General features: G+C 44.3%; 1 protein-coding gene, 1 long non-coding RNA gene and 2 pseudogenes across 2 annotated transcripts; 3 read left to right on the top strand and 1 right to left on the bottom strand.

Moving 5' to 3' along the window:
• Nucleotides 1-1,472: 1,472 nt before the first annotated feature.
• On the bottom strand, nt 1,473-19,311 carry LOC118606767. The gene is made up of 3 exons (XR_004952605.1): nt 19,168-19,311; nt 2,264-2,365; nt 1,473-1,917 (listed from the first exon to the last, which is right to left on the bottom strand). It is a non-coding gene; the product is annotated as an uncharacterized LOC118606767 (long non-coding RNA).
• On the top strand, nt 3,005-4,867 carry PVRIG (PVR related immunoglobulin domain containing). Its single transcript, XM_016124826.2, has 5 exons — nt 3,005-3,353; nt 3,441-3,791; nt 3,883-4,006; nt 4,099-4,156; nt 4,259-4,867. The coding sequence occupies exons 1-5, from the start codon at nt 3,293-3,295 to the stop codon at nt 4,571-4,573; spliced, it is 909 nt and encodes a 302-aa protein (XP_015980312.1). The 5' UTR covers nt 3,005-3,292; the 3' UTR covers nt 4,574-4,867.
• On the top strand, nt 11,947-15,049 carry LOC107500030 (annotated as a pseudogene).
• Nucleotides 17,501-17,619, top strand: LOC118607515 (annotated as a pseudogene).
• Nucleotides 19,312-25,025: the final 5,714 nt, after the last annotated feature.

The raw sequence follows: 25,025 nt of genomic DNA, 5'->3' as shown, positions 1-25,025 counted from the left end.
CTTGAGGAAAAATATATTTAATTTGATTCAGTAGATAAGAAACAGCTGTGGGACCAAGTGGTATAATAGAAAGCCAAAAAATAAAGCATTTTGTGTCCTCTCACCTCAGGATGGGGAGGCAGCTCAACCTAGGAACTCTGCACAGGATCCCCAGTTAATGGGGTGGAGGACTGCAGTTTCTTGACAAAAAAAATCTTGTGATTCAATTTAAAATTTTAAACTGTGTAGGAGAAGGAGCTCAGCATAGTTGTTATTAGTGTGGGTTCTGAAGCTAAAATTTTTGTCAGAGTTCAAATCTTACCTTCACTGTGTACTAGCCTCGTGACCCTAGGCAAGTTACATCCTCATAAGGTAATTTTAAATGCAGAGCTAATAAATGTGAATTGCTCACAACAAATTTAGCAAATAGTATACACTCGGATGCCACCTCTTACTATTTATAGTACTTTGATGAAGGAATATAAGTGACATTTTTCCACAACATTTATTTATTTTTTGACTTAAAAAAATTTTTGTTGTGACTTTGGTTAACAAAATCCAGTACATTTCAGGTGTACAAATCAATAGTAAGACATATGAATTGCATTGTATGTCTTTCACAACATTTAAAATACATGTAAAATTAAAATAAATGGAGCAGTTATGGGTCTTATATAAAAGAATGGTCACTAACACTTGCTGAGGCCTCAAGCCAGGCATAAGTAGAGTGCTTCACCTATGCTAATTTGCATACTCCTCTCAATTGCACAATGAAGTAAAGTATGATTCCTGTAGGGATATTGCTGCTCTAGACGGTTAAGTCACTTTGTCTAATCTTGCAGAGCTAGGAGATTGTGGTACCAGTTCAAACTCTCAAGGACCTTATTCTAAAGACTGACCACAAAGGCTGTTTTCACTGCAGCTAGACTTGGGCTGTGACTGCAGGGATTTCACCAAGAAACGTCAAGAGCAAAAAGTAGCTGTTACCTGACCTGTCACCTGACCTGTACCACTGGCCAAAGAGGAATGTGGCCAACAACACATGATGATTCAGGGCTTGTGTTGCTAGAGACCCACTGTTCAGGAATAGCAAAGAAACTTCTGAGAAAAGACGAGAGCCCTCACATATATCAAAACAAAAGTGTTCTACTTAGAGCCATGTGGTAATGAAACAGGAATAAAAAAAAAAAATAGGAAAGAGAATCCAAAAGACCCATCTGTAAGAATTTATTATTTAGATGGCATTTTGAAACAGTTTAGAAAGAAACTATTCAATAAATAGTTTGGGGGCATCTGGCTTTCTACCCAAAATGTTACACTATTTTATACCATCTCCAAGTTAAAATTCTTCATGGGCTAAAAATAAACCTTCAGAGTTAAACATAAAAGAAAAACTAAAATTTTCAAATTTTACCTTCCTAAACAGTACACAAAATCCAGAAATGATAAAAGATTGACTTTTAATTTTATGAAAATTAAAATGGGGAGGGGAATAGGAATGAACAGGCTGATGAAGGAGAACTTTGGTGTTTTCTAGTCTATGTTGCTTGAATCTTATACAATGAGACCTTATTGAGGGGACAGCATGGCATACAGGTGGAAGAAAAATGTTGGTGACTAACTGTGCCATGACCTTTAATCCATTGGTCACCAAGTATTGAGCTCCTTTATGTGCTTGGACTGTGTAGGCATTGAATAAATGACAGAGCCACCACTAGCATCTGTCATCTCTGAGATGGTTGTCCAAGAAGGAAATATTCTCTCTGGGACAGCTTCCCGGATATGGTGGGATTTGAGCTGGGCCTTGGAAAGTGGAGAGGATTTCAGGGGGTAGGAGACAAGAGTCTTCTCGGCTAAGGAGTCTGAGGGTGGCAGTCCCATGTATCCCAGTGGACTGGGACACCTTGCAGTAAGTCAGCTCCGCATAGATCTCCCATCCTGTCAAGGGAACATAATGGAGGAAGTTGTGAGAGCAGATCTGAGTAAGGTTTGGAGATTGAGGCTTCAGGGTTCAAGAGAATGCTAACTGGGCTTGGAACAGTGAAATGATTGGTCATGGAGCCTTGCTTATCTAGGCTCTCAAGTGTGAATGGGGTGACAGAGTTTACCTACGAGACTGATTGGTTCATGGCTAACCACAGGATTAAACATGCTGAATCAGGCATGTGGGTAAGCCAGGCCTCAGAAAGTTGACCATAGCTCTGGAGCAGGGCCACTCAGTTCTCACTGCATGCTGGACAAAAGAGTCCTTAACAGCCCCCCTTGGCTCTAACCCTGAACTCACCAACCTACTCTCATCCCAGAGTCAAGTTCAGCCTAGACAGGATGCAAGGTATTCTCATCACTTGTCACTGCTTATACAGCAACATTCTGGTTGGTTTGCATTCTGTAAATGAACATAAACAGAAAAGCAATTTGGAGCAACACTTTATGGAAAGAGATAGCCAGCATCAGGAAGGTGGGTAGGAATGGTAAAAGGTCAGGTGGTCAGGATGGGAAGCCCTCAAGCTTTCTTGTTAGGTTGAAGATGAAAGAAAAGAGTCACAGATGATTATGCTTTTGGCCTGAGCAGCTGGAAGCCAATGGCCCTCACTGGGAGGAGGGGGCAGAGTTCAATTTGGAGCATGTTTGTGATGTTAGGCAGGAAAGAGGTCGTACTGGAGATTTAAACGTGGAATGGGTTGGCAAATGAACCATGTAGACTGTGTGGAAGCCCAATTCAGGTGTTCTCAGTGGGCTAATTTGAATGGATAAGTGATGGGTCAAGCTGGGCGAGGCTCTTAGTTACCACCACCCTCAACCCCACAATGCTGGCTTTCCAGCTCATAAATCTTCCCCTTGCCAGGTTCCTTCACATTCTCTACCTCTTAGCTGGGGAGGGCTGGGATCAGAGACATCTTAAAGAGAAACCAGGGGCCTGTCCCTCCTGAGAGAAGGAAATTCCTTTTAGGTTCCTCTTCAGTGTTCTTCCCTCCCCCACCACTTCCCTTCTCCAAGGCCTGGTTTGCGCAGGTCATTACCCATAAACAGGGCTGGGAAAGGAACCTGAGCCACCTGACCCTCTCACACTACAGCACAGCATGGGGACAGGAAAAACCTTGTCACTATCACTAAGTCTCCTGAGGGAGGGGGTCTATCGCCCCATGTTCACCAGCTGAGAGAGACAGAGAAGGAAGTGGAGCTGGGTTGCAGAGAGCACCAAGCCCAGCTGCCTCTGGGCCTGTTCACACGTGAAAACTTCCTGCGATGAGAGCGGAAACACAGGTGCTGTCCCCACCACAACAGCCCCCAGAGCCTTGGCCAGGGGGGAGCCATGGACAAGCCCCGGGCTCTGGTCCTGCTTTTGGCGCTGCTGACACTCTGCATCACTGCAGGTGAGTTAGGGGGCCAAAGAGAAGCAGAGGCAGTGGAGATACGGTGGAGACCAAGCCTTGGGTCCTTCCTATGTCTGTATCCCACAGGGACCCCTGAGGTGTGGGTGCAAGTTGAGATGGAGGCCACCAAGTCCCTGTCCTTCACTGTACGCTGTGGATTCCTGGGATCTAGCGCTATCTCCCTAGCAACTGTGAGCTGTGGGGGCCGTGATGGTGCTGGAGGGACCAAGCTGGCTGTGTTGCACCCAGAATTCGGCATTCAGCAGTGGCCCCCTGCCCTCCAGGCCCACTGGGAAAGCAGAACCAGCATCTCCCTCACCCTGGAAGGGCCTGAGGGGAGAAGCCCCAGTCCCAACACCACCTTCTGCTGCAAGTTTACTTCCTTCCCTGAGGGCTCCCAGGAGGCCTGTGGGAACCTTCTCCTGGGCACAGACCAAGGTGGGGCTAATGAGGAGTGGGGTATAGGGAGGGGAGGGAGGGACTCGGGGCATCAGCCACCTATCTGGTATGTCTCTCTCTCTCTGCACAGGGCTCCCTGCTTCTACTCCAGCCCCTATTCTGCGGGCTGAACTGGCCGGGATCTTGGGGGTTTCAGGGGTCTTCCTCTTCGGCTGCATCTACCTCCTCCACCTTTTGCATCGGCAGAGGCACTGGTGAGACCCAGCCCCAGCCAGGCCCAGTCTAAATCCCCATAGCACTGGGCTAGCCACAGGCTGTGCTTCTGACCCTCCTACCTCTCTCCCAGGTCTGTCATGAAGCTTCAGCCACCTCTCAGCAGCCTCCAGACACAGACGCAAGCAAGGGTGAGGATCAGGAATCACTTTGGAGCAGGGAACAGAGTGGGCTGGAGCTGGGGGCTGTAAGATGGAACCTCATCTGGGCCTCTTTTCCCATCCCCCCTGCAGGCAGCTGGCCAAGCCTCCTTGGCCTCTCTCCACATGCCCTGTGCCACTGTCACTAACAACTACTGCCCAGCAGCTCTGGACACAGTTCTCCAGCCTCGGCCACTGTCTAGGTGGGTGCGGCTCCCCATCCACACAGCACAGCAACCAGCCCCTTGGGCACCTCTGCCAACCTCTGCTCGAAGCAGTTTTGTCTCCGTCGAGAATGGACTTTATGCTCAGGCAGGAGAGAGGCCTTCCCACACAGGCCCCAACCTTAGCCCTTTCCTTGACCCTCTGGGGCCCAGAACCGTGGAGGGGTGTTTAGGAGTTCAGTGAGAGGGGTCACTTGGCCTTCCTTCCCTCCCAGGCTTCTGGCCCTACCCTCTTCTGTTGGTTTCTGTGTCCTGGGCACCCACATCTTATTAGGCCTCCACTAAGTGTTGCCATACATACCCAGCCAGGGCTTACTTGCTGCGGATGTGGTCAGTGTGTGTACTCGTGTGGGTATGTGTGGGTACGTGTGTGTGAGAGAGAGGTAACAAAACCCCATCCCAGATTGTTTCCTGTTTTCAAGTCCCCAGGCCTCCCAGGAGATGTCAATAACTAAGTCAACAAAAATGGTTTATCTGGGATCTTGGCTGGGCCTTTTCTTCTTTGGGAGGTTAAGAGGCAATTTCAACCCCTGGGTGGCAGAGGCCAGGTTAGAATTGGAGGTGGGACAGGTCTCAGCATGGGTGATCTCTCTCTCTTGCTCTTTGCCCCCACCCCTGCAGATACAGGGGGTTCTTGGGGCTGGCAGGGGACTCGTGGTCCTGTAGACCTTTGTGAGGGACACCAGGTGAGAAGACAGGATTAGGGATCTGGTGGCCCCAAGCAGGGTGGTCCATATTCAAATCCCACCATGTCCTAGAACAGCAGCCAGGGTTTCTGGGGCTTCAACCTGAGAAAAGGCCCTGTGGTCTGACCTGGTGTCCCTATGACAGGGCTCTTTGAGATGGCCTGGGAATGAAGTGCTGATGCCCCCCATCCAGAGTTGACACTTGGAGGCAGGGGACATACTCTTTATCAGCCCACAGTGGCTTCCTCTGGCTCTTCACCTGTTCCTAAGTCAACAGGACTACTTCCCCTGCCAGACAGAGACCCACTTGACACAGAGACTAAACACATACTTCTCTGCCCACTTATCTTCCCCATGGGGCAGCCCTACTTCTGTAACAGGCCTAGCAGCTGGGGCCTCATCACGCTTTTGCCACATAAGACAACATGAGAGAGCTCTGTAAGCTGTGAGGCTCCACAGGAAAGTAGCAGATTAAGAAGGTGGTGGAAAGCACAAGAGAGATCAGACTCAGGCTACACCCCCAATCAAGGTGGATACTAGTTTGGGAGGACACCTGCCACTTGGCACCTTCCTTGGTCCTGCATGTGAGAAATCCCAGACAGTGCCGGCTGCCAAGCCAGGAATCACCCCCTCTGCCTTTGCCTGGCTCAGGGAGGGTCTACCCAGAGGCTATGTCCAAGGACAGAATCCCGGCTCATTATTCCAGGCATGCTCAGAAATGACCTTCCCAGGACCCAGCTCCACGCATCTAGCCACCAGCTATACACTGCTCTGGGGAGAATGTGGACCAGACAGGGGAGGAGGTAGTAGAGGGTTTATTGGGCCTGCCTTCCTCAGCCAGTGATCATTCTCCTCCTCTGAGAACCCTCGGCACTGGCCTAGCCAGTTAGGAGGTTCCTTGCAGGCTGGGGGCTCAAGGGAGGGATGTGTGCATGCTGCGGTGGTACCTGAGGAGGGTCAGAGAGGTGTCCATAAGGGAGGGAGTAGCTCAGGGCTCAGCAGCCTTGGGGCCATGTCAGGACCAGGGACAGGAGTGAAGGGGTAATACAGATTGTAGTGGGTAAAGGGAGGCTTTGAAGGGGCTTGACTCTCTAGGAAAGGAATGTTCATGGGACAAGTAGAGAATTCCGAGGGATACTGGATCCTCAACCTAGTTCCCAGCTATTTGCCTATCGTGGAGTCCAAGGAGAGGCCCCCTGGCCTGAGCCTATCTTCCGCAAGCTCAGGAAAACTCAGCCTGATCACAGTATGTGGAACCAAAAACCTAGGGACTCAGGAAGTCTCCACAGCTAGTTTTCTCCCCACGGTCCAGCCCCTAAGTGTCAGTCACAGCGCTGAAGGGACCAGATGAGAAAGCTGTGTTGTGGCACTAAGCCGTGGAGACAAGGGAGATCAGGAGTCCAGGACCCCTTCTTAGACCCAGTCTGGGAGATAATGCTTAGATATGTTCAACAAGTGTGGAAGTTGAGGCCCAAGAGAGAGGACTTGCTCAAGGGGACAGAACTGATTCAGCCCCAGCACCTCCGCTCAGAGCATCCAGGATGTGCCCACAGCCATAATAATTCAAGATGAGGCTTGAGTTTTGGACTGACTTGGGTTTGAATCTCAGGTGCTACTCCGTGTCTATGGGACTCAGAGCAGCTTCCTTAGCCTCTCCTAGGTTCACTTTGCTCATCAAGCACATAATAAGAGTGATAAGGCCTGAGGGAAGTGGGAAGATTGTACACCAGGACCAAGTTCTAAGCACCTTTGCTCGAAGTATCTTATTTAGGACCTATAGTAACCTCAAGGGGTCGGTATTTTCCCTAAGTCTCTTTAACGTGTGCGAAGCCTGAGCCCAGGGTCACAGCCGAGAAGCAGAAGTGCTTTTGGGAGAGGAGGAGGCGCGGGGCCACCCACCTGGGCCTGGACACCTTTGTCACCAGGCTCAGCTCGCTGGGGAGAGGCCAAGTGGGCAGGCGGGGACTCCCAAGAGCCCGGCCTGGCTCTGGGCAGGAGGCCGGGCGTTCGGGGACTACTAGGCGGCCCTCTGCTGGCGGACGCGTGCAGGGAATGTGGGCTCCACCAGCTGCACCACTGACACCCACTGCGGAGGGGACTGACGTCATAGCTGCCCCCAGGGGTCCCGGGAGGCCCTTTTGCAGAAGACGCCAGCCCCGTACATCCTCAGAGGCACCGCGGGGGTCGTGGAAGTTGGACGGAGTTGTGACCTCGCTCAGCAACACACTCCGGGAACCAGGCTTGCTGGCAACCCCCTGCCAACCTCGCATACTAACCCCACCCCACTACGGTCCAGCAGCAGGTCCCAGAAGCTCCCCCGCCCCAGCCTTGACCGTTTGCCCCTCAGCAACTCTGGAGCCCTGCCTCCGAGGTCCAGCCCCAGCCACTCATGGGCTTGTCCCCACCCCCCAGCCCACTTCAGTTCTCCCCAACCAGGCTTTGCCTACTCTCCCTGGAAGCCTGCTCCAGGTCCCTTTGTCTCAGTTCCCTTTAGCGCCCCCTGCCCCTCCTGCCCCCACCCTCCGTGTGGCCTACTGCCTGTCCTGGCCATCCCTGCTGCTCTTGGCTCTGAACCCTCAGCTGCCACGGATCTCTCCGGAACCCCAAGCCTCTGGTCTAGGCGCCCGGAAGCCACCTTCCTGACCCAGAGGTCCCTCAGGAGACATGTTGGGCAGAGCCATGCACCCAGACGGAGTGCTGGGACCTGGGTGTCATGATCGCCCGCTGGCTGTGTGGCCTCAGAGTGCCTGTTGTCCCAGGAAGTCTCAGACCCTCCTTGCCAGATGTGCTGCAGAACTCTGAGCAACGTTGTGGCCTTGCCCCCTGCCCTGTCAGGGTGCCCACCCCGCTCATGCCGAGGTGGCCAGGAGACTACAACAGTGAATGGTAGGGGCATGGGACCTAGAGAGAAGAAATTAGACCTAAGGGTGCCTGAGGGCTCAGCCAGCAGGACTCAGGGAGAAGGCCCTGGCCACCTCAAAGGAGATGCTGAAGGGGCCAGAGCAGAGCTGGACCTTTCCCAGGCCCAATGAGGGAGTTACTCTCCTGAGAGAAACCACAGGCTGTGCCCCCATTCCCAACACAGGGACACACAGATGTACAGGATTCTAGGTCTGTTGGCCCAGCCATGGGTAGGTGAGGTTCTCCAACTTCAAACCCTGCTTAGGAGGTTGGTGACATCTGGAATTCCCATAGCTGGGCCCTCAAACAGCTTCATTTCAGCATCTGTAAAATGGGTCAGCTCACCTAGAAAGCTGGCTATTTGGAGAAATGTAAATAAACAGACAAAAATGTTAAAAGGAAAAGATCAGGGTGCTCCGAGAAGGAATAATAGGGCCTTTCTGAGTAGACATTTAAAATAAAACCTGAAGGTAAGTGGGAGTTGTCTAGGCAAAGATTGTGGGGAGCACATTCCAGGAAGGGAAAGACACAAACAAAGACCCTGAGGCTGAAAAGAGCTCAGGTTGCCAGGGCCCAACATAGGTCACTGTGTTTGAAACAAGGTGAATGAGAGCCACAGAAGAAATCTGGATTTTATTGTAAGGGCATTATTATAAAACCTTTTCTAGGTTTTAAGCAGAGCAGTAAAATTATCAGATTTACATTATAAAAAAGACCCCCCTGGTACTACATAGAAAACAGCTTTGTGGGAGGAAGGGCAGAAAAGTGGAAGTAGGAACAATTGGGAAGCTATTACAAATAATCCAGGTGGGAGATAGGGGTGTCCAAGTCCTGGATGGTGGAATGAATATACATGGAAAGAAGTGGATGGATTCAAAATATGTTTCGGAGGCCGTTGTTCCTGGCTGCTGAGAGTGGGATAAAATGGTCCCAAGAGTGATGCTCCATTTACCAGCTTGAGCGACTAGAGAGGAGCATGTTCCAAGGAAGGGGTGATGATTAAGGAGCCGATAAGAGACAGCTTAAGTTGAGATGCCTGAGACACAGATAAGGTGTGAGCATATAATTGTCTCCTCAGACCCCAGGCCTTGTCTTAAGAAAAGGTAAGATCTGTATGCAAAATATTGATGAGAAAAATCAAAAGTTATAAATAAATAGAGATATACCATGTTTATACATCAGAAGGCTCGATGTTAAGAGGTTACTTCTCACCAAATGAATCCTCGGAATCAAAGCATTCTTAATCGAAATTTCAGCAAGCTTCTTTGTAGACATTGACCAACAGATTATAAAACATAAAGGGAAAAACAAAAGTACCTAGAAAAATCAAAATGATTTTGAAAAAGAACACAGTTGGAGAACTCATATTATTGGATTTAAAACTTAAATAAAGCTAAAGAATTCCAAGGGTTTGGAGAGCTATGAGCCAGGAACTATGGATGAAGACCTGATAGATATAAGAAATATATTTCTTATCAGTCACACTACTGCAGCCTGGATATACTCAGATAAATTATTTTCAAGAACACTAGTAAAACAGACATTTTCAAACAAAATAAAAGTAACAGAAAGAAGTAAGGTCTAAGGTGCAAAAAAGAATGGTGAGAAGAAAGAAGTAAGCATGTAGATAAATCAAAATGAATATTGAGCTTATAAAAGAATGAGAACAATGTCTAATTTGTGGGATTTAAAATATCAAGCTAAGGGTCCGAGTTCTGATTGAGATGAAGTAAATATACTCTCCCAATTTCTTCCACTAATTACAATAATACTCTAGACAGAATACATAAACTATTGAAGGACTCTGAAAAGTAAATAATAGCAGACAGATTAGAGAGAGATGTCAAAACTCAAGGAAAAATATGGTAGTGAGTTTACGGTTCTGTTTTGTTTTATTATCCTCCTCTATTTCCCAGCTCAGACTCAGCATTCTGAATCCCAGAAGTGCATAGCAGGCACAGGAAGAAAAAGCCCCAAGAGAAACCTTCCTTGTCAGAGGACTAGGACAGAGAGAGTAGGGAGAAACTTTTTGATCCCACCCAACGCTGCCCTGAGGGATTCGCCTGCCCTGTCCCAAAGATGCACTCTTGTCACAGTAGTAGCAATGCAGCAGCAGCAGCAGACATGACCACAGTGACAGAGAAACTAGGAGAGAGAGAAAAAAACCCTTCTCCCTGACCATAAAAACTGGCAAAGAGTGCCCTTAAGGTAGAAAAAGGGAGGAGGGAATCCCCTTGCTTTTTTTTCTCCCTTTCCTCCCACCACTTTCCCCCAAGAGGCAGATGCAGTCACAAGAAGTGCATAAGAAAACTAAGACCTTGGCTTCCTATCTTTAAGAGGAGGAAGCTTGAGAAAGAGATTTCATATGCTGCATATGAAGTCCCAAGCCTACCTCCAAGATACACATCCGTGAAACTGATCCATGAAAACATACCAAAAGGTTTTAGAACTAAAATGTGAATTAGATCTCCACCCAGTATCACACCCAGGAGCAGGGGACGGTGGGGTAGAGGAAAGGAAGAGGGTAGGATACATACACAGCATGGATCCAAACACCACAGCCAAATTTTTGAAATCAAAATGACATTAGAACCACAATCCACAGAGGGCATGTTGGAACTTGTAGTCTGCACCTACCTCAATTGTCTACCAAAACAGAGAAATCAACATTCTCTAGAGGATTTTAACAGGATCCAGCATCTCACAGAATGCACTTTAAGTATCCTGGACATAATCCAGAATTACTTGACATACAAAGAAACACGTAAATCTCAACAATCTCCATGCCAAAGACTCTAACCTCGAAATGACACAAATGTTGGAATTATTAAAGACTTTAAGACAGCTATCAGCACCATGCTCCATGAAATAAAAATGAACAGTGTTGAAATGACTGGAAAGACACATTCTCAGCAGAAAATAAAAGCCAAAAAAAGAGCCAAATGGAAATGTTAAGACTGACATATATAACTTGAACACAAAGTTAATTGGAAGAGTTCAATAACAGAATGAATATGAAAGAGAAAGAACAAATAAATTTAATCTGAACGGCCAGGAAAAATAAGCTTTTAAAAAATGAACAGAGCCTTAGCGAGCCATGGGACAATTTGAAAAAGTCTAATATATGTGTCATTGGAGTTCTGGAAGACGAGATAGAGTTTGAAATAAAAAGAAATATTTGAACCAGCAATGGCTGAAAACCTCTCAAATTCAGTAGAAGACATACTTATTTAACCCCAGGCAGGAAAAAGTCAAAGAAAACCATGTACAGATACATAAAGGAAAACTAAAGATGAAGAAATGAATCTTGAAAGCAACCAGAGAATGACAAAACATTACATGCAAGGGAACAATAGTCTGGGTTTTTTAATCAGAAACCGTGGAGGTGAAAAAATAGCAGAACTACACTTTTCAAGTGCTGAAAGAAAAGAATTGTCAACCCTGAAATCTATGTTCAGTGAAAACATCTTTCGGTAATGAAAGTGAAATGAGGATTTTCTCAAATGTTCCTTGTAGTGGCCTTATCTGGTGTTAATATGTGTGTAATCCTGGCCTCATAAAATGAGTTTGGAAGTGTTCTCTCTTCAATTTTTGGTAAAGTTTGGGAAAGATTGACATTAATCCTTATTTAAATGTTTGGCAATATTCTCAATGAAACCATCTTGTCCTGGGGGAATGTCTTTATTAGTAGATTTGTGATTACTGCTTCAATTTCCTTAATCATTATTGGTGTGATCAAGTTTTCTATTTATGATTTGGCATTCACGGATTAACTGTTTCTAGGAATTTATTTTTTCTTGGATATATAATTTGTTGATGTATGATTTTTTATAATGATCTCTTATTATTTTTTGTATTTCTGTGGTTGTAGTTTGTCCTCTTTCATTTTTAATTTTTTGTACTTTTATTTTTAAAATAATTTTCCAGCTTTATAATTGACATATACATAAGTTTAAGGGGTACTGCATAATGATTTGACTTACATATATCATGAAATGATTACCACATAATAATTTTAGTTAATGCCATCATCTCAACTTTTTTGAGAAAAAAAAAGATATTCTCAACTGAAGGAAAACTAAATGAATTTATAGCCAGCACACCTGCTCTAAAAGAAATGCTGAAGAAAGTTCTTCATAAGGTAGAGAATGATACCACAGGGAAGCTTGGAACTTCAAGAAAATAGGATGAACAATAGAAATGGTAATTATCCAGGTGAATATAAGAGATTCTTTTCTCCTCTTAAATTCTTTAAAATATACATGACTATTGAAAGCAAAAATTATAATATTAACTGGAGGGATTTTCCATGATTGTAGATCATACATATGACAACATAAAAGGGAGAGAGGCTAAAGGGATCTATATGGTTGTAAGATTTCTTCATTTCACTTGAAGTGGTAAAATATTCTAAATGGACTGTGAAAAGTTAAGTATATACATTAAAATCTCTACAACAACCACCAAAAAACTATGCAAGCTCTTCTTTTCAATAAGTGATTTTTGAGATAACTGGATATCTATAAGTGAAAAAAAAGTTTTTGTTTGGAGTGATGAAAAAGTTTTGTAAGTATATTGTGGTGGTGATTGTACAACATCGAGAGTATAAGTACTGACACTGAATTATACCCTAAAAAATAATTGAAATGAAAATTTTTATATTTTGTATATTTTATCACAAATTTTAAAAATTAATGTAATATACCAACAAATATTGAATTGTATACTTTAAATAGTGGCTTGTATAACATGTGAATTATATCCAATAAAGCTGGGTTTTTTTCCAACAGGACCAAAAATATCTTAACTCTGTGTACTTAAAAATGAAGAGACATACTCTTAAATAACTCTTGAATCAAAAATAAATTAAAAGGTAAATAATAAAGCATTTAGCAACAAGAAGGAAAACACATCGTACCAAAACCCCGGGACACAATGAAAGCTTTATGTCGAGAAATATGTCCTGCCTTAAAGAAAATTGTTATTAAAGAAGAAAGATGAAAAATGAAATAAATAAAGGTTGAAAAATAAAGTGTGAGGATTTGGCAGGATTGTTATATGTTCCTCATAACCTAGATCCTTTTCCTACTAGACCTACAAAAATGTGGGCCCTGTGTGCATGTTTTCATGTATTTTTAATGGTTAATTTTTCAGAGCATTAGAGAGCCGAAAAAATGTTGAAAAATTGAAAAGGAGGGCTATTGAAACTCATAACACTATTTTAAGTTTAAATATTTATTTATACCTCAAACAGAACTTATTATAATTTTACTTTCTTATCTTTAATGAAAGCAAACTCATCAATAATATATTTTAAATCTACGAAGTTTTTCGGCATCTCCTTAAATCTTTAGTCTGAGGCGGGTGCCTCGCTTGCCTCACCATGACCCTGGTCCCACATCTAAAGATATTTCCCAGCCTCTAGTACAGATAAGTGGGGGGTCAGACAACTGATTTCTGGCCAGTACAGTGTGGGAGGACGTGACATATGTTATCTCCAGAGAAAACAATGTAACCCTTCTCAAGCAATCCTCCCCGCGCTCTGTGTCCCTATTTGCTAGATAGATGGAGAGGACCCTAAGGAACCAGAGGAGGTGAAGCTCCAAGAGGGAAGGAGCGAGCCCAAGTCACTGAAACACCGATTGGAAGAGAGATGCCTAGGAAACCTTGGACCGGAATCATCCACACTGGGATTTTATCTAATCCAGGACTGAACTTTTGCTGTTGTAAACCACAGGCATTTGGGGTTGTTTCTTACAGCAGCAGTAGGATTTACTTTGTCCCATGTACCTCAGGTCCAAGAGTGAAAAAATATAAGATACATCTTCTGTTGGCTATAAATCCTGTCTACATTTTACTTCCTGTCTACATTTCCCAGTCTGCACTATGGCTCTCCTCTTCTACAACAGGATTTTCTGCAATTAATAGAACTAAGAGCCTCTGAGCACATCTCCCTTTGTATCTACTGCACTTTTGCTAAGAATTCACACTCCATGTGCCTTTGTCCAGTCAGGAAGCGTGGTGGGTCTCAGCTAGAAACAGAGGAAGGCAACTGGGAGACAGCTTAAAAAAGGGAGTGCTGACCCCGGTAAACCCCAAGATGGCCGGGTCCACCTAATAACCATGTGTGGCCAGCACGGCTGGTTTCTGTCATCTCCTTGAAGGCCATGTCTGGCCCTCACTCTGTGCTAGTACACTGTGCTGTTATAAAGGGGAACCTAGAACAATGGCAGGAAGCTTCACTTGGGGCCCAGGCAGGCAGCTATGCAGCTGGGTGCCCTGGATCTGCAGAAGCTTCTCTCTGGGTTTTCCTGGATTGTTAATGTAAGACTCACCCTCCTGCCCCCAAAATGGTTGGTCGCTGAAACTAGAAAAGGGCCATGTTCTGGATGTATGATTATGTCAGGATCCTGAGGAATTTTTAAAAGCCCAAAGAATTAATCAAGGGTCCCAGATGACTTTGAGGCTGGAAGCAGAACAAATTGCAGTGTTGTATATGAAAGAAGAAAATGGTTAGAATTCAGATGTTCCCTGAGGACCTGCCTAACCTTAACAAACACATCAGCTATCTCTACAAACACTTTAACAGACGTGGAAAGTGATGGTAGAAGAGAAAGCGGAGGACTGTGGAAAAGACACATCCATCACCCAGGAGAAGGGAGTAGTTACCAGAATCCAGAGAGAGCGGGAGGGAGAGAGGACAGTGCAGAAAGGGCTGCTTGACAGGATCTGGGACCAGCACCAACCCTGGAGTCAGGCAAGGGGAATCCTACCCTGACTCCAGGTTCTAGAAAGTCTGGAACATGAACACACAAGTGAATTTATAAAACACACATGAACATCTGGGTCACCTGGAATCCAGGACCCAGTACTGGCCCAGAGCAACCTGTAACCTGCTTCTCCCCACATCCTGCCCCACGTCCTGACCCAAGGGGACTGGACCCAAACGCCATACGGGTCCCTGTTGACACAAAAGACTTTACATGGGCCTGTGTGAAGGAGGTAACAGAAAAGACAAATTAATTAACTTGTTAAATCTTTCCCTCAGACAACTGGAATGCAATAAAGTTTTGCAAAACAAATACTTGTATCCTGTTGTGTCAAACATCACTTTTTCTTCTCTTTGTGTTCCAATTCATGGATCCAGAGATATTCACAAATTAGCATGCTCTGCATAAAAGTTTCACACAGTACTACAGGACTTGAAACAATTCTTATTGCATATCTACAATATAATGCATATGTGTATATTATATATATGTGTATATGATATATATAGGTTTGACATATCATACATAAAGCAAGCTACAGTGTTGCTTTAAAAAGTGGTTAAAATTATAGTCTAAGTGATAAAAATTTAGATCATGAAATTAAAACACTTTGTAATATTTTCTGCAACAATAACATTATGTAGTCATATATCAGATGTTATCTGAAACACGTAAATATGTTGTGTAAAATGTATGACATTCCCAAATCTAAGTATTGCTTCAAACACTGTATTGACAATTCCAGTTGCTGACCTGACAGAGAGAAGTTTTTCCAAATGAAAATTAACAAAACAAAACTACCTCAGAACAATTCAGGAAAGGTTGTCTAATTTGGCATTACTGTTTTCATAATTTGTTTTGATAGAAAACAAATTATATGAAAATAGTGGTTATAACAACATATTTAATGATTTTACTGAGAGGAGGTAAAAAATAAATTTTACAAAACAGATATGTAATAATTTAAGAATTCCTTATGTCTTTAAGAGTCCTGCAAATAACAGAACATCCAGGCTCATGCAATAATAATTAAATACAGGAGTCTTTGCGTTGCTAACTTTCATGGGTATAAAAACACATATTTCTCAATGTTGTATTAGGAAGATATACTCCTCAGGGCAGAGACAGAACATCTCTTTATTAGAAGATATTAAACTTGATCGATAACTTAAATATTTTAACATAAAGCGTGTGGGCCTCTGGCCGTGCTCTGGCCAGGGTCCCACAACTAATAAGGAGAAACCCACAACCACAAGGAAGGTGACCAGTCTGAAGATAACTTGACCACAGCCCTGCAGGGCAGCACAGGCAGAGGGCCAGGAGATGCCCCCACAGGACCTCACTCTCCTCTCTCCCTCTGATCAGGAGCCCACCGCTGCTCCCGTTGTCCGAGTACAAAAGGACCTTTGTCCATCAGCCCACGGGTAAGAGCAGGGAAGACAGGAGTGCAGGGTGTGGGTGGGAGGAAGGGGCATGTCCAGCATGTTGAGGTTGGCAGTGTCATCAGAGGCCCAACAGTAGGACGTGACCTGTTTTGCTGCAGAAAGCAGAACTCTGTTAATGCCTTGGTGATTTTGGTATCTTCTCTGCCCTTAGAAATAAAGTTTACCAATTTGCACTGAGTCATGGTTTTCTGCTTGTACCAAATAATTAATTGTCCACAGAAATCACAGTTTATTAAAGTCCTAGGACAGACTACATATTGGGGACAGGGACTAAAGGTGTGCTGACTCCCAATTTTCAGATCCCAGCCCTGGACTTTCAAGAAACCTTTTTCCTTTGGTCCCTTGTGTGGAGTAGTCACCTTTGCTCATTCATCTCAGCAGATACAAACTATCTCTCCCTTCTCTCCTAGGTCACATTTACTATCACAGGCTTGTATTGCCGGCAGTTCAGTGTTAACTATTTCCATCACAATTTCTTTCTACCCCTTAGTAAATGGCTCTAGAGCTACTGATCCACTTTTGTGAACTGGAAACACAGTGAAGCCCAATCATAACACAGTAGACATGGAAGGTGGAGATAGGGTGATGCACCTACCAGCAAAGGAACAGGGATGTTGGGCCCACCAGAAGCTGGAAGAGGCAAGGAAGGACCCTCCCCTAGACCCTTCAGGGGAAGCGCTGTTCAGCCAATACCTTGCTTTTGAACTTCTGGCATCCAGAACTGTGAAATACATTTTTGTTGTTTTAAACCAAAAACAAGTAAATACCTTGGGCTAGTGACATGCAATGACATTAAGCTCTGTGGTCCGAGATGAACTGCAACCTGTGTTCAGAACCTTGGTTGAGATATTTGTCAATTCATGCACATGCTCAGCCTTTCAGAGTGAAAGTTATTAAAAACATTTTTTAAAAAATGAAAAGGGAGAAAGGATTTACGTGTAAATCATAATTCATCTTAAATTTGAATTCTGCTAAAAGCACATAAACAAAATCATTTCATGGCTTTTTCTTCTAAATTTTCCAAGCTATATGAGGACCACTTGAGGGACCCCATGAACAGGGGTGTGCTGGAACTGATCATTAAATTTTGGGGAATGTCATGAGCCTGTCGTTAAATGTAGCTATTATTAAAAATTCAATAATATGTACACAATAATATTAATATACTTAATGCCAGTGAACTGTAGACTTAAAAATAGTTAAAATGGTAAATTATATGTTATGTTTATTTTGCCACAATAAAAATTATTAATCAAGAAAAAAATCAAATAATATAAACTTAGATATAAATTACATAAAAAATGAAGGAAGCTACAGCCATGCCACCCTGAACATGCCCGATCTCATCTGATCTTGGAAGCTGTGCAGGGTTGGGCCCGGTTAGTACTTAGTTGTGAGACCACCTAGGAATACCAGGTGCTGTAGGCGTAAAAAAAAAAAATTAGGGAAGCTCATCACTTCCTCCTTATTTTATGTGCTCAAGGTTATTTATGCTGTTGTATCTGCATGGTGGGAATACTATATGATGACCACTGTACATTTCTTTCCAATTCCACATTCAGTGAATTCCAACTGTAGTTGTATGAGTCAGCCGAAGCTGCAATAACAAAATACCACAGATTGGGTGGTTTAAATAACAAAAATTTATTTCCCACAATTCTGGAAGATGGGAAAATCAAGATCAAGGTGTCAAATGGGTAGATTCCATTCTGAGGTCTCTTCCCATGGCTTGTAGGTGGCTACCATATTGCAGTGTGTTCACAAAGCCTTTCCTTGCCTGGAGAGAGAGTGATAGCAGCACTCTGCTGTCACTTCTTATGAGGACACTAATCTTATGGGTCAGCCTTCTCCCATGACTTCGTTTAACCGTAATTATCTCCATTGCTAAATAAAGCCACCCTTTCAACATATGAATTTCCAGAGGGTAGGACACAAACATTCAGTCCATACAGTAGTTAGATCAATAGTGTGGGAGTTTTTACACCATGGAAATTGGCAAGTACTACAAATCAATCTTCTTTTCTAGAGAGCTGTTTGTTGAATGTCTACCAGTACAGCACTGCTCCTATGCCAGTCTCTGTGAGTATCTTTTCCTCCCAGCCCAGGAGGTCAGCAAGGTCAGGGGTCAGCCTTTGCTCCCTGGTTCTCAGCCCTCTGCTCTCATCTCCTAGAAGCTCAATCAGCATAAGTCAGATTGATCAGGAGCTGAAACGCAGCCTCATGGCACGAGAAGGAGGCTGACATGTGGGGAGGTTTCAGTCACACAACAAATGAAACTTGCGAATATGACAGAGGCAGAAATTATAGATGGCAGGCTCTGGAATAAGACCGCTAAGGCAACTAACTTCCCTTCTCTGAGCCTCAGTTTTCTCATTTGTCAAGTGGGAGATAATCACAATATCTCCCTTAAAGGGTCTGAGTGAAGATAGAATGAGGTAAACAGAAAACACAGCCCACTTCCTAGAAAGCTATATGGCTCATCGCCAGATACCCACCCTTCAAAGATCTCTCCATTTTTTTCATGTACTTTGGTCAGCACCGACTGCCCCACACACTGTGCCAGGTGACAGGACCCAAAGTTCTGTGAGCTGGTGCCCCAGTCAGTCCTCAAGAATCTTCCTGTGTAACAGGAAGACAAAAAAAAAAAGGGAACCTTTGTGCATTAATCTGGCCCAGATGACTGTTGACTGTTGTCACTGATGGAGAAGCATTCAGGAGCATGTGCTCTACATCCTGACCTAACAGCAACAACAGATACTTACTGGTAATGTGACCTCATTTGAGATTCACAATCTCACTTGGGACCTCAATTTCCTTTTGTGTAAAAGGAGGACAATAACAGACCCTGTCCACCTCCTGGGGTGGTTGGGAGACTTCAGTGCTATGTTAAAATATAACCTGGATTTGTTTTAATTAGGTAAGTTTAGACACACAGACAGAGAAATGACTGTCATGAAGGAAGAAGTTTATACTCACAGATCCTTAGAAAGAGGAGGCCCAGCATGTCACACAGGGCCATGTGGGGAGGCCCCAGAGTCAGTCAGGAGGAGAAGAAGCCAGGGGAAAATGTGGGCAGCAGTCTTCATTGTAGTTTTTGTGAGAAAGGCAAGCCAAGGCAAAGTGAACAAGTTTAGGATTGGCTAATTCAAATAATATCTGTGGTCTCTGGGGATTAGGGGCTGTTCCTAGTTGTCTGGTACCTGGCCCTGGGTGATAGGGCAAAGGAAAAAAAGCCAGATAGAGGAGGTGGTTCTGAGTGTGGGTGCTGGACTAGTTGGTTTACATATGAAAGTGTGCTCCTGGGAAAAACGATTGTGATCTCTAAGAATTGGGTAGCCCTGGAAGGGGTCTCTCTCTGGTCAGTGAGGCCCCAGATGTCAGAGCATCAAGAATACAGCACATAGGAAACCTTCCTTAATGCAATGGCAAAGCACCGGCAGCCAGCAAGAGGAAGATGCCATTCCTGCTGTTTTAGCACTAACTTTCTGGGGCCTGGGCCTCCCTCTTCTTGGTTCACAGGGTGAGCCTTCGCTTCCCTGCTGGATTCTAATTCCTGGAGGACTCACTGCAGGACAACCCTCCTTGGGCCCCCTCCCTCAGATGGAAAACAGGAGGAAGTTAAGAAAGTGCTGATATCAGTGAAGACACAACAGTTTATGAGGAAGAGCAAGAACTAAGACCCTGCCCCTCGCTTCTCTTCCTTCCCGGTCCTTCAGAGATTTGTCAACTTCCCCTGGCTCAGGAGGCCTGCCTCGCCTCAGGGCCCATGCTCACATCCCTCCTACCTTTGTTTCCACAGATCTTGATGAGTGGCAGCTGAAGGAAGCACCTATGAACTATGCTCTCTAGGAAGGGCTGTAGGAGGAGCGGAGAAAGGAGGGAGGTTAAACTGTGGGCAGTTGGAGAGCTATTATTTGGGTAAGCACTAGCTCATACATAAGTCAGACAGACCTGAATGTGAGCCAAACTCCAGACCTGGCCAGAAAAGGAAACTGGAGTAAGTGAGGTGACCTCTCCGAGCCTCTGTTTCTCTCTGTCAGAAAGGAATAAAATTCCTTTGTTTCCCAGGTTGCTGTGAAAAATAAAATAAAGGATCCATAAGGCAGATCCTCAATCAAAGTCAATTTCCTTGCCCTAGAGCAGTGGTTCTTGAACTTACTTCAGCAGACTAGACAGGGCCTGAGAATTAGCATTTATCATGGGTTCCCAGGTAACGATGGTGCTGCTGGTCAACACTCTAAGTAGTGTGACTAGGTCATATAGTAGGTGTATATTTAACTAATTAAGAAATAGCCAAAGTAGTTGTACTGTTTTACATTCCCATCGGTGGTATATGAGAGTTCCAAGGATGTTCCACATCCTTGCCAAAAAGTGATGTGGTTGGTCTTTTAACTTTAGCTATTTAATAGATATATAATGACATATCATTGTGGTCATTATTTGCATTTCCCTAATGACTAATGACATTACACGTCTTCTCATGTGCTTATTAGTTACCTATATATTCTCTTTGACAAAGTATTCAAATCTTTTTTTCATATTTGTTTTTTTTTTAATTATTATGGTAACATTGATTAACAAAATCCAGTAAGTTTCAAGTGTACAGTTCAACGGTAAGTCATATATATTGCATTGTATATTCACCACCCATAGTTAGATTTCTTTCTGTCACCACATTTTTGACCCTTTTTACCCCATCTACTTTCCCCCTCCCCTACTACCCTCTGGTAAGCACTAATCTACTGTCCATGTCCATGAGTCTCTGCTTGTTTGTCCTGTTTGTTTGTGTTTTTAGATTTATATCCCCTATATAAGGGATGTCATGTGGTTTTCAACTTCTTCTTTCTGGCTTATTTCGCTTAGCATGATTATCTCAAGATTCGCCCGTGTTGTTGCAAATGGGAGTATATCATGTCTTCTTATAGATGAGTAATAGCCCATTGTATATTGTACCACATCTTCTTTATCCAATCATCTATTGTAGGTTCCTTCCATGTTCTGGCCACCTTGTCTATTCAAATCTTTAGCTCATTTTTTAAACTGGGATTTTACTTTATCAAATTTTGAGAGTTCTTTGTATATTCTGGATATAAGTCCTTTGTCAGTTATGTGATTTGCAAATATTGTCTCCCAGTCTGCAGCTTGTCTTTTCATTTCCTTGATAGTATCTTTTGAAAAAAGGAAGTTGTTAGTTTTGATGAACTATTTATCAATATTTTCTCTTACAGATCATGCTTTTGGTGTCGAATCAAAGAAAACTTTGTTTAACCCAAGGTTACAAAGATTTTCTCTTGTGTTCTTTTCTTGAATTATAAAATTTTAAGACTTACATTTAGACTGATGATTGATTTTGAGATTTTTTTTATATAGTGCAAAGTGTTGACTGAATTTCATATTTTAAATATATAAATATTCGATTGTTCCAGTACCATTTGTTTAAAAGACTATTCTTTCCCCACTGAATTGCCTCTGCATCTCTGTTGGAAACTAATTGACCATGTAAGTGTGGGTCTATTTTTGTTCTCTGTTCTGTTTCATCTTGATACCAATATATCTTCATCACAGTAACTTTACAGTAAGTCTTGATGTTGGGTAGTGTAAATCCACCAATTTTGTTCTTTAAAGTTTTGGGGGCTGGTCTATGTACTTTGAATTTCTATCGGAATTTTAATTGGCTTGTCAATTTCTACAAAACAATATCCTGGGACTTTGAGTGAAATTATGTTAAACCTACATATTAATTTAAGGAGAATTGACACCTTAACAGTATTGAGTCCTCTCATGTATAAAATTCCATTTATTGGTCTTCTCTAATTTCTCAGTATTGTTTTCAGTGTTCAGATATTGCACATCCTCTGCCATATTTATTCTTAAGTATTTCATATTTTTGATTCTATTGCAAATGGTATTGTTTTCATTTCAATTTTCAATTCTTTGTTGTTAGTACTTAGAAATACAATTAATTTTTGTATATTAATCTTTTATCCTGCAACCTGCTTAACTCACTTATAGTTCTTGTGGTTTTTGGAGGTTCCATTAGATCTTCTAAATAAACAATCAAGTCATCACTGAATAAAAACAGTTTTTACTTCTTCCTTTCTAATCTGGATGACTTTTGTCTCAATTGTTGTACTCACAGGATTTTAATTTATAGAGGTGACTAAATGATGACTCAGAAAGGCTAATGCCATTGAAAGGTTTTCATAACTTACATTTTTAAGAGGAGAGGTCAAGCCACATCACACACGGTCACCAAGAGAAGCACAACTGTCAGTCAGGAGACATTAGCAAGAACAAGGGGAAAGCATAGGCCACAGCCTTTGTTTTGTTTTCTGCAGGAAAAGCAAGACAGGATAAGGGAAATGGTTTAGGATTGGCTAGTTCGACTAATTCCAGTGGGCTTTGGGCTATTGGTGTTATTTTTACTTGTCCAGTACCTGGCCCAGGGTTGATTTCAAGCAGAGGAAATATGCTTGTTAAGTAAGAGTTAGATAAAGAAGGTGGTTCAGTGTATGGGCTCAGGATTGGTTAGTTTGTATATGAGAGGCATGCTTACAGGAGGACCCTTGGCTGTCTCTAAGAACTGGCTAGCCAAGGAGGCCACAAATGCCAGAACATCGAGCATACAGAAAATAAGAAAATATAGTTAGTACAATTGGCCCTGTGACAAATGGATGCCAAATAGAGAAGTACAGAATCTAAGAAAATACAATTAGGACACTTTCATTTCTTTTTCTTCCCTATTTGCATGGCCTAGCACCTCCAGCACAATGACTGGAGGTAATGAGAGCAGATGTCTTTGCCTTATTCCTGATCCTGGAGGGCGGTGGGCAGGGGAGCAGGAGGAGGGCGAGGTACCACATAAGGGAAAGGGGATGAAACAGTGATGGGATGGCCGATGAGGAAGGGAGAACGGAAACTTGGGAGAATTTGGGAAAGATCTAAAGCAGTGTTTCTTGAAATGTGGTCCACAGCATATACTTCTCACTTTGTCTTGCTACTGATAACACTACTTCTGACCTCTCCCCCATAGCCACACGCTGGGCTAAAGGGCTGAATTCAGACTTTTCCCATCTTTGCATCACAGACACCAGGTCTTCCTCCTCCCAGAAGCTCCATCTGTGAGTGGAGCCACAGCTTGAGGCTGATTCCCAGGCCCTTTCATTCTTGCTGAGGAAAGAAAGGATGAACAAACCAGGAGAGCTCACGACATCTCTGAGTAGAAATTACACCTCCTACCCTCATGGGATCAAGCTGGGTCCATGGGTCAGAATGTGACCTGAAATGTGCAGCTTGCATCTAGGAAGATAGTACATGGGAGCCGCAGGGCCTGAGGCAGCAGGTACTCTGTGAATGTTACCCAGAGGCTGTTTTGTAAACAGTCTTTGCTTCCCAATGGAATGAGCAGAGGTGCCCCCTAGTGGGGTCCACTCCCTCCTTGGGCAGCCTGGCAAAGAGGAGACTGTCCAGCCAGGTCCCATAGTTACTGGGCAAGGCAGGAAAGAAATCCAAGTGTCGCCCTGCAGATGACTTAGTCCACCTTCTGGAGGTCCTACTGAGAAGCCAAGTGGGTCCCTTGTCTTCTCTTCTGCCTACCTGCCCACCTGTCACCAATTCTCCCAAGCATCTTTAACAACCCAGAGGACTCCATTACATCAAGTCTCTGTGCCTCAGTTTCCCCATGGGTAAAACGGAGATAACAATACGCTCACCACAGAATGTTGTAAAGCTGAAAATGAGCCAATGGATGTTTAGGGCCTGACTCAGAGAAGAGGGTTCTGTGAAAATTTGGAACCTCTCTTCTAGGACCCAGAAGAAAGGGTAAGAAAAGCAGACATAGAAAAAGGGTGGGGGCCTCCTGACTGGCCGCAGAAAAAGTGTGGGAGAAAACTATTAAGATTGGGGGAGGAACCAAGGAAAAAGAAAAGAAAGTCAGTCAGCTTACTTCCACCTCCAGAAGACCTAGGCCATTTCCTCTGATGAAATCATGTCCTCCCCACCCCACTAAGTAAGCTGATGCCAACCTCATCCTGGGAACGGGATGGGCAAAGCCTCCTATGGAGTCAAGCCTGTGAGTCACCAAAGGTCCCAGCCACCGATCTCTCAGCCCCATTCACCACCAGTCACAGGCTGGCAGTGCCCTCCATTTTAGACAGTCCCAGGGACTGTCAGTGGGGTGACTCCTTCCTGCTCTGAGTCTTCACCTGCTTTGTCCCCAGAAGGCTCTGGATTAGCCAGAAATCTCACAGCTGTGGATAGAATCACCTAAGGAGCATTATAGAAATACTCCTTCGGGGCCTCACCCCTAGAGCTCTGCACGTGGAAGCTGAGGGCCACAGATTCCGTGGTGCAAACAGGCAGAAGCATCCAGAAGCAGCAGAAGGCTCTGTGGACTCAACAAGGCTAGAGTTCGTGTCCTAAACTTGCCACTTGAGAGTCATGGACTTGGGGCATGGCCTTTCGGAGCCTTGGTCTCCTCGCGTGTAGAGTGGAGAGGACAGAAGGCCCTGTGGGTCCAGTCTTGCATCCTGTGGGTTGAGGCGTGGCCTCCAGAAGGCCCATTCCCCGGGGAGGTGGGAGTGTGAGCCCACCCCCACCTCTGAACCTCAGGGAGGGGAGGGAATTAGACAGCACGAGGGAACAGAACAGGCCTGGTGGGCTTTGGTTCTGCCTGGGGACTGCTGGGGAGGGAGCAAACTGGATGCCCCTGGAGCTAGGGCTGAGGGCTGAGGGCATTGACCACAGTGGCTCCCTCTTCCTTCTTTCTAAGGGGCTGTAGCTGGGCAGAGACTCATGGCTGCCTTTCTTCTCCCGAAAGAGCCTGAGCTGGTCCT

The sequence above is a fragment of the Rousettus aegyptiacus genome, unplaced genomic scaffold, assembly GCF_014176215.1.
Source record: "Rousettus aegyptiacus isolate mRouAeg1 unplaced genomic scaffold, mRouAeg1.p scaffold_m13_p_8, whole genome shotgun sequence".
Classification (NCBI taxonomy): domain Eukaryota; kingdom Metazoa; phylum Chordata; class Mammalia; order Chiroptera; family Pteropodidae; genus Rousettus; species Rousettus aegyptiacus.
This window is presented reverse-complemented; position numbering and strand designations above follow the sequence as displayed.

Excerpts from the sequence above, each read along its gene's own strand:
- PVRIG (XM_016124826.2), top strand. The coding sequence starts at position 3,293 with ATGGACAAGCCCCGGGCTCTGGTCCTGCTTTTGGCGCTGCTGACACTC. Across the intron at positions 3,792-3,882 it reads TCTCCTGGGCACAGACCAAG|GGCTCCCTGCTTCTACTCCA; the intron begins GTGGGGCTAATG and ends CTCTCTGCACAG. Across the intron at positions 4,007-4,098 it reads TTGCATCGGCAGAGGCACTG|GTCTGTCATGAAGCTTCAGC; the intron begins GTGAGACCCAGC and ends CCTCTCTCCCAG.